Source organism: Mauremys mutica, chromosome 4 (genome assembly GCF_020497125.1).
Source record: "Mauremys mutica isolate MM-2020 ecotype Southern chromosome 4, ASM2049712v1, whole genome shotgun sequence".
Classification (NCBI taxonomy): Eukaryota; Metazoa; Chordata; order Testudines; family Geoemydidae; genus Mauremys; species Mauremys mutica.
Window position 1 is genome coordinate 57839949 of NC_059075.1, and position 15685 is coordinate 57855633.

Consider the following 15685-nt stretch of genomic DNA (forward strand, 5'->3'; position numbering starts at 1 on the left):
AGGAGTGTGGATCAGCACAGGATTAATGCTGGTGCGTGGGATGGAACATGTCCTGTCAACCACTCCTGAGCATCACACAGGGAGGGCAGAGACCCTGTACATTGATTCTAGGCCCCAGGGTGCCCGTTAGGTCTGGTACCAACAAGGGTGATGCTGTTAACGACTGCTTCCACGCCAGTGGTGTCAGACAGCAGTGGACCTCCTCTGCCTGTCTGTCCCAACCTTTCCCTTGGTCCAGGACTGTGCCAGGGCTGCATCCTTTATAGCCCCATTGGCGGGGCAGGCCGCTAAACCTATGGGTCTGTCAGCACTGCACCCTGATGTTTCCCTTCCACACTCAGTGGAAATGGGGCCGGTAGAGGACTTGACCCCTCCTTGGCACCTGGAACTTCTTCAGTATCCCTGTCGCCGGTGCTGCCAATGTTGCTATGGCAGCAGTCACCACCCTCCTCTTCTGCATTATTAGTTACTTTGGTACTGATGCTGACTTCAGGGTCGACACCACTCCCATCAATAGAAGCAACAGAGGCATACGCGATACCAATGGTACTGTTTCCACTGACGGCGCCAGCCTCCTCATCATTCTGGGCTAAGGACAAGTCAGATTGGTTGCTCACACCCTCAGGGCTGGTCCCGATGCTGTTCCCTGAAGCTCGGGACGTCTCAGCATCAAAGTCAGGATCTTACTCCTCCTGCTCTCCATTGCCTGAGTGAGGGCCATTCATGGATCAATGTAGGTATCAGGATTGGTGCTCGTCTTGTGGTCAGGACAGGGGACCCTGGCCGGGCGCCTACTGGCCACTAATGCCCTCTTCATACCAGTAGCCTTCATGCTGCTCCTTGGTCACAGAAGTTCCACTCTTTGTCCCACTCAAAGCCAGGATCTCTGGCCAGATCTGTGGCAGTGACCATCAATCTGCTACAGGTCCAGGTACTGGTGTATCTTCCCCTTGAGGAGTCTCCAGAGTCATCCTGCCTGGGGTGCATCAGCCCTGGAGCAGGATCTGCTCTGACACAGTTAACTGCCTCATTCTCATCCATGGACGATTCCGCAGTGCTGGGTTCTTCTTTCCCTTCAGTACTGGAGGATTTCAAGGCATACCAGGACCTATTGCGATGCATGGCTGCTTCCCTGGGTGTTCAGGTGGAGTTCCTGCAGAAGAATGCCCACAACTTTGTGGATATCCTGCAGCTGTTGGCCCCTGAGAGTGTCACCCTCCTTATTAATGATGTGCTCCTTGAGCCTGCTAAGGTCCTCTGGAGCATGCTAGCTTTGATACCACCAGCAGCTAAGCACTTGGAAAAGCACTACTTTGTTCCCACACAGGGATCTGAGGGGTTTTATTCCCACCAGCCCCTAAATTCCTTGGTAGTAACTGTGGTGAATGATATAGCTTGAGAGGACAGGTTTAAGTCCACTCCAAAGGAGAAGGACTCTAAGCAAATGCACCTGATGGGCAGGAAGATTTACACCTCATCTTCCTTGGAGATGTGAATTGCTAATCAGCAGGCACTTCTGTTTAAGTACCACTTTATCTGCTCGACAGCTATGTCTAAATTCACAGACCAACTGCCCGAGGTCTCAGTGGAGGAATTTCATGTATTTTGTACCAAAGGCTGCTTGGTGGCTAAGACTTCTTTGCAGTCTGCTCTGTATGTTGCAAATACTTCAGCCAGAGTGATGGCCTCTGTGGTGACCATGAGGAGATCTTCCTGGCTGCAGAATTCAGGCACTGTTCCCAATGTCCAGCAGGCCACTGAGGATCTGCCTTTCGATGGCAAGGAGCTGTTCTCAGATAAAACAGATGAGACTCTGCACTCTTTCAAACACTCTAGGGCTACCCTTCAGTCCTTAAGGGTGTATACACCGGTGGTGAGAAGGCACCACTACGGGGTTAATAGCAACAACTGTGGTATCATTCACAGCACATATTTGGGAAGACTTTCCCTCTGCTGAGATTTGGAAATAGTCCAGAAAGGGGCATAGATTCCACAGGAGGAAGCAGTCAGGTTCTGGGTTTTGACAGTCCACACACCTTCCCCTAGCAGCCCCCAAGCACCCATTTTGACTGCTTGGTCCAGAGCAGTGTTCCAGTCATTGCTCCCTTCCATTGCCACAATGCTTGGGGCTCAGTCACGACCAACATCTGGGTCCTAAACACCAGGAAGTCAACTTTGGTTCCCACACAAAAAATAGTTCATTGGGGCCCTAGTAGACTCTAAGTTCAAGAGCAATTCTGCCGATTGACTGTTTTCAGGCTATTGGCCACCTCTGCCTCAGTCTGCAATCTCAGTGTTCCATGACAGTTTGAATCTACCTGAGGCTCTTGAGGCACATGTCCACTTGCATGTTGGTGGTCCAGTTCATAAGGTTACATCTTCACCCCTCCAAATGTGCCTCAAGACTCTTTACTGTCCGACTCTTCACTCCTTAGACAGATTAGTTAGTCTTCCTCCACTGATCCTGGACCTCTTACAATGGTGGATGTTTCTCGACAATGTTTGTCAGGGTGTTCCTTTCATCCAGCCCTTACCAACCAGGACTGTTGTCACTGATGCGTCTCTGATAGGGTCAGAAGTACATCTGACTGAGGTCACTGAAAGTCCAGTGTGTGTGGTCAGAGCAGGAGTCTTCTCTGCATATCAGCGTGCTGGAGCTTCGGGCCAGTTACAATGCATGTCACACTTTTCAGATCCATACAGGGGCTCAGCGATTCACATATTTACCAACAATACCATTGCAATGTATTATGTGAACAAGCAAGGAGGAGCACACTCCAGGATGGTCTGCCAAGGGGATGGTCTGTTGTGACAGTTTTGCATCAAGGAGAGTATCACTCAAATGGCTGACGACTTGTCTGGGGTTCATCTCATGGACCATCTTAGCAGGAATTTTTTGCTGAGTCCTGAGTGGTCTCTGAAGACAAGCATTCCCCAGAGTATCTTCGCAACTTGGGGCATTCTGGTGCTTGGCCTCTTCGTTACAAGGGACGACAGGAAATGTCATATGTTATGCTCTCAGTGGGGGCTTCAGTCTGGGCTCCCTGTCTGACACCTTCCATTTCAGCTGTTAGCTCTCTTTTGTGCCTTTCACAGTCCTGATCATCCCACAGGTCATCCTTAAGCTGAAGGCGGATTGGGCCAAGATCAACCTTATTGCCCCAGCATGGCCGAGGCAGTGCTGATTCCCTGACCTTCTGCGCTGTCAGTTCGGCCTTCCATACTGCTTCCTCTCCATCCCAACCTACTGACTCAGAAACTTGGCTGCATCTCATGGTGTGGCTGCTGCATGGCTGATAGAGGAGGAAGAGCAGTGTTTGGCAGCTGTTCAGCAGGCTCTACGCAACAGTAGAAAGTCCTCTATCAGGATGGCCTATTTGCCAAAATGGAAAAAGTTTTCTATGTGATCATTGGCTCGTTGAATTCAAGCAATGCTGGCTTCCATCCAGGACATCTTGGAGTATCTACTGAACCTTCAGTCACCAAGACTTGCGCTTAGTTCATTGTGAAAGTGGCATTTCATCCCTCTATTTAGGGAAGATCCAATCCCATGGTAGCAAGATTCTTAAAAGGGCTTTTTCATCTATATCCTCTGGTCCAAGAACCAATTCCTCAGTCCTAGTAGTAGTGATAGGACCTCTGTTCAAGCCCCTAGCATTTTTTCCCTTTCCACTCCAGGAACTGCATTCCTGGTAGCAGTAACATCCGCAAGGAAAGTGTGTGAGTTGCAGGCTCTGATGGGTAGGCCTCCTTATACATAGATCTTCAAAGAAAAAGTGACTTTACGACCACATCCAAATTTTTTTCTAAAGTGGTTTCTCAGTTTCATTTGAACCAGGTGGTATACTTTCCTAAGCCACATTCATCTCTAGAAGAGTAGTGTTTCCATACATTAGACGTCAGGTGTTGTCTAGCCTTCTATCTGGACAGGACTAAATAATTTCGTGCTTCACCTCGCCTATTTGTATCATATGCACATCATATTAAGGGGCAAGCAGCCTCTTCACGGACAATCTCTGGGTGAATAGCATATTCAGTAGCTGAGAGAGGGGGTTAGGAAAGGGGCTGAAGAGTAATTGGTAGGCATCATGACACTGAGACCACATCTGAACTCCTCCCCAAAGTAACCTCCTCCTTCCATATGCACCAGCGTATTCACCTTCTGACCTTCTTCCCAAAGCCTCACTGCAGCAACAGAGAGGCTGTGTTACATATGCTGAATGTCAGGAGAACCTTGAGGTTCTACTTGGACAGGACAAAAGAATTTAGGAAATCCACTAAGCTGTTTGTAGCCATTGCAGACAGGTCCAAGGCCTCTGCAATATCATCTCAAAGACATTCAAGCTGGGTTTCCAACTTCACTAACCAGTGCTATTATTCTCCTTCTGGCATATGAACATGTCGCACAAGGTCCATCTCCACTTCTATTGCATTCATCAAGAATGTCCCCATCACAGAGATATGCAGGGCAGCAACCTGGGCATCTGCTCATACCTTAGCAAAACATTATGCCATTACACACGACAGCCTCTGATGCGATCTTCAGCTCCACGGTTCGGACATCAGTACTAAGTTCAATGCAGAAGCACAACCCTCCCCAGGGAATCCTGCTAGGGAGTCACCTACAGTGGAGAACCCATAGGGACACACAAAAGAGAGAGTGTTACTCATCTAGTGCAGTAGCGATGGTTCTTCGAGATGGTGTCCCACTCTGGATGCTCCATGACCTGCCCTCCTCCCCTCTGCTTTGGAGTTCTTAAGAATGGGCTCTGTAGTAGCGAAGGAACTGAGGGTGGTTCATCTGTGCAGTGCTAGATAGCCTTGAGGCAGAGCACAAGGCAAGGAGGGTGCATATGCAGGCTGAAAGGACACTGCTATCAAAAATCTCCGAAGAGAGGCACAGGGACACTGACACAGCTACAGTGAGCATCTAGAGGGGGGGCACATCGAAGAACTATTAATACTGAGTAAGTCCTCTTTAGTTAACTGTGGTTCTTCAAGATGTGATGCAGAGAGTATATTCCACAACTCACCCTCCATCCACTGCTTCAGCGTCTCATCTCTGTGCATTTGGCATGCAGGAACTGAGGGGGATCAGGGTGGTGCTGCCTCATATAGCCGGGGAGGAGCTACGGCCACGAAGCATGAACACCACCCCTCTAATTTTGGTAGGCAAAATTCTTCAGCTCCAGTGCGCTGGGTGCTCACACACTTAAGTGGAATACACATTTGCATCACATGTCGAAGAACCACAGTTGCAGTAAGTAACCATTTCTTCTCTCCATAGCTCTAACTTGTTAATTATTGCAATCATTCAAAACTGTGACTTTCTAATTCTGTATTAGTTATGAAATTTACAATTCTCATGTATGTGAATTATGTAAGTTATTCAGTTAGGGAACAGAAATAATATGTGACATATAACCAATCAATGGAGCTCAAAGTGAAATTTTTACAATCTAATACACAGTTCAGAATTGGCTTTCAATGAATTATTCAGTATTTTAGGAGGGAGGGATAGCTCAGTGGTTTGAGCATTGGCCTGCTAGACCTAGGGTTGTGAGTTCAATCCTGAGGGAGCCATTTCGAGATCTGGGGCAAAAATCTGTCTGGGGATTGGTCCTGCTTTGAGCAGGCGGTTAGAATAGATGGTCTACCTTCCAACCCTGATATTCTATGATTGATTTAATCTAAAACTGCTTTTCATGAGTATTCACACTAATAAAACTTGAGTGCTTTGGCTGTGAAAAGTCCTCAAACTGAAATACTTTAGTATTTGTGGGGGAAAAAATCTGAGTAAACAGTAGTAGTCCCTACAGTGTTTTGGCATTAAAAAATTAATGTAAAATGGGGATAATAGCACATCTTTATCTTACAGGGGATTGAGGATAAATACGTGAATGATTGTGAAGCAGTTAGATACTGTGGTATGGGGGAATAGATAGATAATTTAAGGGAGAAGTATTGCAAAAATAAAACATATACATATATTCTGCTAATTTTGATTACATTTATAGAATATAATTACTTTAATCTATGTTGACAAAATAGGAAGATGTTGCCACTATTATAAACTAAACAATTACTTGGAATTTGTGATATTGACATGCTGATATTTGTGATAATCCACATTATTCTACATTCTATGTATAGAAATTATACAAAGCCGTAGTTACATTAATTTTACATGCCAGTCATAACTGTTAAGTTCTTCATGGTGACCACTGTACTCCAGCTAATTTTAGGCTATGATCTGTGCTCAGTCATCTCCATTCCTTTTTGGTAACTTCACCAGTCTCATTACATTGACTATTACTTTGAGTCATTCAGGCATCTGCACCAATTACTGTATTAATAATATATCTTGAAAACCTGTTAGAGGAAGAATCACGATAGAAGTTTTCACTATTGAAATGTTGTCTGCTACTTGTTTTAGAAGCAAAAAAATTTAGCATTATGACAACATGAAAGTGACCCAGTGTTAATGAAGCATGGTGGTAATTGATTGTTTTATTTGTTTTTTAGAAAGCATTAAGTAGAATTGAGAAGATTTATTTAAAAGTAAATTTATGGCAATTTTAATATCTTTTTGTTTTTAGATGTCTGAAGTAACAAAAGAAGATGAAACAGAAACAAAAGCAGAATCCGAGAAGGCTGAGTAAGTTACTTTTACACTATTGTTTATTTTCTTGCTGTTCCTAGATGAGCTGGCCAGAAATAGCCCTGAGCAGGCATTGATTGGACTCTTCATTTTACCAGTATCTTGGGCAGCCAGCACAGCTCCTCAGAGACAACAAGCACTTTCACTGAGCAGCAGAGCAGGGACCCTGTCCCAGGTGTCACTCTCAGCAATCCATATAAGCCTATTCCCAGTAGGGTGACCAGATCACCCAGGTCAAATATCGGGACGCGGGGGGGCGGGGCGGGGTGGGGGCAGAGGGGGAAAAAATGGCGGCAGAGCAAAAAAAAAAAAATCCCCCACCCCCGATTCCTCCTCCCTCCGCAAGCGCTGGAGGGAGGCCCGGGAGACTCAGTGGAGCACGGGGCCGGGGTGAGTGTGAGTCCAGCCTGGCCCCGAGCAGGCAGGACTCAGGCGCGATATCTGGAGGGAGAGTACGGGGTGGCCTGCGGAGCCAGGCAGCGGCTGTTCTCCCCACCTGGGCAGCAGGACTCGGGAGCAGCCGCTGCTGCAGCTCCCACTGCCGCAGGGGGAGGAAGCGGCCGCTGGCCAAGCTCGGCAGCTGCGGCTCTGGCGCCCACGAACCCCCCGAGCCCGGGCCTGCTGCGGGGACCCAGCGCGCACGCTGCGCATACCCAGCCCCTGGCCACTCGCGTCTGGGCTGGCTGCCCAGCTGGTGCAATCCTGTGGGCGGCCTCGGAGTGGGGGCAGCAGGCCCCAGCCCCCCGCATCCCGCTCGGGTCCTGCAGGGGAACGAACGGGACTGGGCTGCCGATGCCTCCGCCACGGGATTGCACCAGCTGGGCAGCCAGCCCAGACGCGACTGGCCAGGGGCTGAGCGCAGTGTGCGCGCTGCCCCGCAACAGGCCTGGGCTCAGGGGGTTCAGGCCCGGGCACCAAAGCCGCAGCCGCCGAGCGCCACGTGCTTGGCCACTTCCTCCCCCCGCAGCAGTGGGAGCTGCAGCAGCGGCTGCTCCCGAGTCCCCTGCCCAGGTGGGGAGAACAGCCACCACCTAGCCCCACGGGCCACCCCCCTACTCTCCCTCCAGGTACCGCGCCCGAGTCCTGCCTGTTCGGGGCCAGGCCAGACTCACACTCACCCCGGCCCTGCACTCCCCTGAGTCTCCTGGGCATGGCATGCTTGGAAAGAGGCGGGGATTTGGGGAGGGAGACAATGGGGCAGTGAGGGGGCGGGGATGGGGGCGAGGATTTGGGGAAGGATCCAATGGGGGAAGGAGGGGCCGGAGTCGGGGCAGGGGAGGGCGCGAGCCCTTCGGGCTCCGGAGCCTTTGCTTGTTTGTCCAATGTCCCGACCTAACATTGGTCGGGACGCGGGACAAACAAGCAAATATCGGGACAGTCCCGATAAAATCGGGACGTCTGGTCACCCTAATTCCCAGTCTTATAAAACCCTCTGCAGCTGCTTCTCCTAAAATCCCGAGAAACATTTTTAACATGGCAGCTTTCATTAGTGTGGTATTTACTTCACTTGTTTCCAAGCAGCAGGTCAGGAAGTGTGTGGTCAGCTTGTGTTGAAGTATTAAGTTGATAGTCCTGCCAATTTCTTTCTTCTTTTTGATTGCCTCCTTTTATAACCAGGTGGTCTAGCAAATCTGATGACTCACTTACACAGCTTTCTTGTTCCTGGCATATTTAAACAATGTACTATTATTTTTCTTTATATTTTGGTCTATTATTCAAATTCTCACTTTAGCCCCATTAATTTCAGTCCTACAAATACCTCTTCAAACCTGCTAAGTTTTTGTCCTGTTGTATTTGAATCGGAGATTTATTTTTTAAAAGGATAATTTTGAGGCCTAAATAAATTAGTATAGCTAGCCACCTAACTATGCTGTTTTCTTTCTCAGCACTATACATGCCTTCAGTGACTTTAACAGGGTTGACTCTAAAGTTTCCATGATGGTTCAGTGATTTTCAGTTTCTTAACTTGTTACCTTTTAGACTTTTCTAACTAATTTCCTCATTTTAAAAAAATCCCTTTCTTAGATTTCACTGTTAGAGAATTATTTTGGTATTCTTGTCTGCCCTTACTTCCAACCCTGTGCAAGGATTTTAAGCATAAACATTACTTGCAATGTTACAGTACTTCTCTGGTAATTGCCAACTGCACTTAAACTCTTTTGCATTTCTCTGTACTAAGAATCCAAAGAATCAATTCTGTATGTTTCTCAATATTAAGACGAAAAGTCTCTCCCCTTGTATGCTCCAAAACAAGCAGTTCTGGAATCTTTTGTTTATTACACCATTTTGTGTTATGACATTAAACTGCTTTATATTTAGGTCAGGGGTAGGCAACCTATGGCATGCATGCCGAAGGCGGCACACAAGCTGATTTTCAGTGGCATGCACACTGCCTGTGTCCTGGCCACTGCTCCGGGGGGCTCTGCATTTTAAGCTTCTTAAACATTTTAAAAATCTTATTTACTTTACGTACAACAATAGTTCAGTTATATATTGTAAACTTATAGAAAGAGACCTTCTAAAAATGTTAAAATGTATTACTGGCACGCTAAACCTTAAATTAGAGTGAATAAATGAAGACTCGGCATACCACTTCTGAAAGGTTGCCGACCTCTGATTTAGGTTGTTCAAATCTCCCATTATAATGGTTTTGTTAGATTTTTTTTTCCCCTAATCTCTTTCAGCTAACTGATTTGAGTCTCCTGACCCAGAGGCTAGTAATGTACCTTATCATATGCCATTGATAAAATATCTAGGTATTCCCCCAATACGAGATAGTCCACCTCACCTATTCTTGGTTTTAGACTTTTCATATTATTATGTAGGCATTTATAGCTTTTATTTTTAATTCACCTAACCTCTTTCTGCTGACAGTTTATTTCCTTATTCCTCTCCTGCACTTCCTTCCAGTTAAAACATAAATGCTTCTCTCTCACTATTGGATACACAGATTCCCTTGTACTTCTGCTATTTACTACCATATTTCATTTTCAACTTAAGTACTTTGCAGTACCTGCAAGCCTGCAGCTTAATAAGTCTAGTTTTAAAAATTCACTCCCCCAAATCTTCATTGTCATTGCCAGCAGTCTAAATCCTTTTGGTTGATTAAGAAGGAGACCCTGCCTTCTTTATAGAATCCTACTTTCCAAAAAGGTTCCCCAGTGCTTAATAAACACAAACCTCTCCTCTTCGCATGGCTGGCCCTCCTGTGCATATCATCGGGGCATTCCAAAGAAAGTTAATGCAGGAGCCCTGGAATGATGCTTTGTTAGTAATAATGTAAGTAGCTCCTCAGACTTCTCTCATATGGTTCTTTATTTCACTGGTACTGCTATATACCAAACCACAAACTCCTCTCCATTTCTTTATAATTGACCATCTACTTGCCTCAAAGTTTCAACCCCCTCACACCTTGGTGGTAATTTTCCTTACCATTCTCACTGTTACCACACAGTCAGCTATTTATGTTCCTGAAAACTGAAGCCTCTAAAACAACAGTGAGTCTTGATACTTGCTTCTCGTAAAGGGAATTACTTATTCTGTTTACTCCCTCTGAAGCACCTGGTATTGGCCACTGTCGGAAGACAGGATACTGGGCTAGATGGACCATTGGTCTGACCCAGTATGGCCATTCTTATGTTCTTATGAATTCTTTTGTGCAGGAGGAATAATTGTCATCTTCTACATGTCCTTCTGAAGGTGGGTCCTTCTGAAGGAAATTTTCCTTTCATTCCTCACTGATGCCTTACTTTTATTATGGTGATTTTTTTGGTTGAAATGAAACCACTCTGCTATGAATCTGTGTGGCACATCCATAAATGTTTCTATCTTCTGTTCAACTTTGAACTCAAGATTCTGCACATAACCTCTGATGATTTTGAGTTACTTGCACTGGTTATATAGATACTTCACTTGTTTAGGCAGCAAGTAATTGTACATTTTGCATTTGGTGCTAATAACCCCACTTTGAGCTGCTTTTGCCTTTTCTCCATTGATCTCCCCTAAACTCACTAAGTGGATTATTATTATTCTTCCACCTCACTTAGTAGTAAGGTAACTTTTTTGACTCTTGGTTGTATTCTCTAACTGTCACTTCTTATAGTCACTCACTTCCATTCATCTTCTCTGCAACTAACTCACACTCAAACCAGCCTCTCTTTATCGGGACTCACTGTTTTAATCATAGCATAGACAATGCGGGAACTTACTTGGTTTTATTTCTGTAATCTTTCTTCAAGCATGGAAGATGGTGAGAAACAAGACAAAGCAAAGGAAGAAATACAATCTGAGCATTTGGGAAAGGAGGAAATCAAGAAAAAGAAACGAAGGCATGGACAAAAACTAGAGAAACCTGAAGCAGTTATGGCTAATTTTTTTAAAGTCGTGGAAATTTATCAAACGAAAATGCTGGTAAGTTTTGTTCCCATTCTTTTAGTTAATCACAAGTCAAATAACACAGAGAACAGCTGAGTGTGAGATACAAGGAAGAGATACTGTCAGTTTTTTACAAATTAATTATTTATTAACATTGATCCTGTTTTTACAGTAGTGCCTAAGGGCCAACCAGTAATGGAGCTCCATTGTGCTAGGCACTGTACAAATGCAGAACTGTAGACAATCCCTGCCCTGAAGAACTTAATATCTAAATAGACAAGACGGACACAAGGTCGGGGAAGGGGTACAACACACAAACAGTGTGAACAGTGTGATGGCAGAAAATGTCTAGTTAGTTTTACTATTCAATTATTTAATTTTTGGGAGGCGAGTTTACTTAGGAGGGGATCTGATAAATGGAAAGAAAAAGGCAGAGAAAGGGAGTGAGGGCAGGACAGAAAATGAAAGGGGAGAAGAGGATAAGTGGGGGAAGATGTTGAGTGAAGCTGAGATGAAGAGACTTGGAAGAGAAAGGGAGGAGGAAGCTTGGAGCAAACAGCCAATCAGCGCAGGATAGAGAAAATCAGAGAATATTCTACAGTTTTGACTGGAATGTCCAAAGGTGAAAAAGGTCCCTGCTTTGGCTGCTTCTGTTTCTACCATAGGTGCTGGAAATAGGGGTGCTGGGGGTCCTGCCGCACTCCCTGGCTTGAAGTGGTTTCCATCATATACAGAGTTTACGGTTTGGTTCAGTGCTCTCAGCCAGGCCCACCGACAGCAATTCCAGGGCCCAGGGCAAAATAGTTAATGGGCCTCCATGCACACACAAGCTGCAGACACGGTCCACCTGACATTTGGGCGGAGCTGTGCCTGCGCTGGCTGGTGCCCAGTGAGCTGCCAGCTGCATTGCTGGGTGTGCTCTTCTGGAATGGCCAGGGCTTCTACATGCCTGCCCGGTAGGGTTGCCGACTCTCTAATCGCACAAACCCAAAGAACCTTGCCCCACCCCTTCCTTGAGACCATGCCCATGACCCCGTCCCTTCTCTGGGGCCCCATCACCTAGTCACTCCATCCCACACTCCTTCCGTTGCTTGTTCTCCCCCTCCCTCCCTCACTTTCACCAGGCTGGGGGGTTGGGGTATGGGAGAGGGCATGGAGTGCAGGCTCTGGGAGGGAGTTTGGGTGTGGGAAGGGGCGTGGGGTGCAGGCTCTGGGAGGGAGTTTGGGTGAAGGGGGAATTCAGGGTGCAGGCTGTGGGAGGGAGTTTGCATGCGGGAGGGCGTGCAGGCTCTGGGAGGGAGTTTGGGTCAGGGTGAGGGCTCTAGGCTGGGGTGGGGGGATGGGGTTTGGGGAGGGAGGGTTTGGCACTTACCTCGGGCAGCTCCTGAAAGTGACCGGCACACCCCACTGGCAGCAGCTCCTAGGCAGGGGTCCCAGAGGGTCTCCGCACACTGCTGCCCACAGGCACCCGCCCACAGCTCCCATTGACCACAGTTCCCAGCCAATGGGAGCTGCAGAGTCGGCACTTGGGGCAGGGGCAGCACGTGGAGACCCCTTCCCCAGGGGCGTGCCAGCCGCTTCTGGGAGCAGCCCTTGGGCAGTTGCTCCCTTTATCCCTCCTCTGTCAGCGGGCCTGCTCTCAGCACCCCCACCTTACAAATTGTTCCAGCACCACTAGTTTCTACCAACTGGAGTCTGGCTAGCTCCTCTCTGTAGTTTTCCCCCAAGGCCACAGGTACCCTGTCATGAATATATAGATACAAAAGAAAAGATCAGAAAAATTCTAGAGAGCAAAGCTGGTGATTCTATCGTGATAGCTGTAATTGTTTTGTTGAACATTGCAGAACGTAGTTGAGATTTGACTCTCTTAAATAACTTCCTAACTGCTTCCCCAATTCTGATTCCATAATACTTCTAATTTTGTTTATTTAAATGTTCCTTGTATTTCCAGCATTACTTGGCTAGAAATTTCTACAACTTAAGATTTCTTGCTCTGTTTGTTGCATTTGCCATCAACTTTATACTGCTATTCTACAAGGTAAAGTATTATTTATTGTGTTTCATTCTTTGTAGTGTTTTCTACTTATTTTCCAGAGCAGCTGGCTGAAGGCTGGTTTTAACATAGTTAATCTAAACTGGACACCCATTATTGTAAACCCTACATGCAATGACTAAAATCAACACTGCCAGCCTAGAAATAATATATCTAAAATTATGTTCTTACCTGAGTTACTAATCACACCTGGAGTAACTTAACATAGGTACTTCTGTATTTTATTCAATTTAGGACAATGAAAACAGACTAATCAGTTGAACTTTTATTTATAGTCATTTTTTTCTTTTGGCTCTGGTGCACTGGCACAATGTGATTGGTTTTGGACTGCAAACCCTGACAAAGGAATGTCTAAATCCCAGCCAACAAAACAAAACAAAAACAAAACCAATCTCTCGAAGCACTTTCAATTTTCTTAAATGTTTCTCTAAAATCTAATCCTAAATTGGAACTTCAACTCACATAACTGTTTCTTTAACAGTACTATTTTTTGCATAATACTGGTCACCTTGATTTTCAGTGTGGAAATGGTAACTAAATCATTTAGGAATCATAATAAGGTCTCTTGTACTCTAGCTGGCTTAGATAACATTTTTGCTTTTGTGTGTGATAGTTCTGTTTTGTCTATTTGTAAAAATTGGCTGCTTTTTTCTCAAAAGTGTTTAGTTCTTTTTTTATTAAAATATTCACAATTCATTTTTAAAATCTCTTTAAAATAAAACAAAACCAAAAAAAAGTAGAGGGTAGCAATGAGGGACTTCAGTGCATTGTTTCCCCTGCATTGTCTTAATCTTCAACTATTTCTAGGTGTGAGACGATAGTTCAGTCTTCATACCCATCATCCAGTCTGTTTTCTCACTGAAACGAACAAGGTTGTTAGTGCCTATTGTGAAGATATTTTTTGTGTTGAAGACACCTGACCACTAGGAACATGTTTTATATTGATGAGGACGTACAGACAAATGAATAACAGATGCAAAGGATGGATTTTAAACAGCAGGCTGCAACTTTATTAATTTAACATTGAGATACAGCATGATATGCCAGGCATTTAACGGTTCAGTGTAAGGTTCCTCAGGGTAGATCCATCTAAGTCTACCCCTAGGACTCAGCTCACTTCTGAATCCTCTTGCATTCCCCCAGTCATGGAGCTAAGAGTATCAAGGGGGGACATTAGTCCATGGAGGTGTCAGGTTTCCTCTTCTCCTATAGCAAGGGCGGGCAAACTTTTTGGCCTGAGGGCCACATTGGGTTTTGTAAATTGTATGGTGGGCCGGTTAGGAGAGGGGGTCGTAGCCCGGCCCCCACCTCCTATCTGTCCTCCCTGGGACTCCTGCCTCATCCAACCCCCCCCATTCCATGACGGCCCCTCTAAGACCCCTGCACTATCCACACACCCCTGCTCCCTGTCCCCTGACTGCCCCCGGATCCCTGTTGTCCCATCCAACTCCTCCTCTCCTTTCTGACTGCCCCCCCCCAGGAACCCTGCCCCATTCAACTACCCCTTCTCCCTGTCCCCTGACTGCCCCGGAACCCCTGACCCTAACTGCCCCCTGCCACCCCATGCAACCCCCACTCCTTCCTGACTGCCCCCCCCAGGATCCCTGCCTCCATTCAACCCTGTTTCCCTCCTGACCACCATCCTCACCCCTTGACCACCACCCCGAACTCCCCTGCCCTCTATCCAACCCCCCCTGCTCCCTGTCCCCTTACCACGCTGCCTGGAACACCGGTGGCTGGCAGTGCTACAGCCGCGCCGCCCGGCTGGAGCTGGGCCACGCTGCCACCTCCACCATGCAGCACAGAGCACCGGGTCAGGCCGGGCTCTGCAGCTGCACTGCCCCAGGAGCTCACAGCCCTGCCGCCCAGAGCATTGCGCCACCGGTAGAGCGAGCAAGCTGAGGCTGCAGGCGAGGGGGAACAGCGAGGGAGGGGCCAACAGCTAGCCTCCCAGGCCAGCAGCTCGGGGGCCAAGCAGGACGGTCCCAAGGGCCACATAGTTTGCCCACCCCTGTCCTATAGGGACACCAGCAAAATTCTGGTTCTCATTTATCTCTTGAAGCTGGTCCTTTTAGCCTTTATCCGCATTGGACACTAGCCTCAAGTTGTGACTAACTAATCGGTCTTATCTTTTCTAATATTGAACATTGAAGTCCTATTGCTTACAACTCAACTGTGCCTCCATGACACTGCACAGAAGTGGAAAAAAATGTGTGCACAACAAGTGAATTGGTGACGACAACGTAGCTTTTGCCCCCTTCCTCTGAGACTAGTAGTCATAAATAGTGTAAATTCCAAAACAAACCCTGAAGTTTCTTATACCAGTCTATCTCAGCATTACATTAATTGTTTATTTAATAAAACATTGGTGTTACCTTTGCATTGTTTTTGCTTTCATTTTTGCCATTGCACGCCCTAATAGGGAGATTTGTAAATTGAGCTACCACTGAATTGCTCCTTCTATGTCAAGTGTGAGGTACATTGACAAGGTAGTGTAGGAAGCCTACACTCTTCTTGTATCTGTGCTTCTCTTGTTCTAAGGATGAAGAACTTCACTCTTTAGGACTCAGTAATCATGTAAAGTGAAAATGATCTTC

General features: G+C 46.5%; 1 protein-coding gene across 1 annotated transcript in view; it reads left to right on the forward strand.

The window, feature by feature from the left end:
* Nucleotides 1–15685, forward strand: part of RYR3 (ryanodine receptor 3) — a 642559-nt gene that overhangs the window by 575862 nt on the left and 51012 nt on the right. The window contains 3 exon segments of the mRNA XM_045013234.1: nucleotides 6600–6658; nucleotides 10900–11071; nucleotides 12987–13073. Of these exon segments, the coding sequence (XP_044869169.1) occupies nucleotides 6600–6658; nucleotides 10900–11071; nucleotides 12987–13073 (318 nt within the window).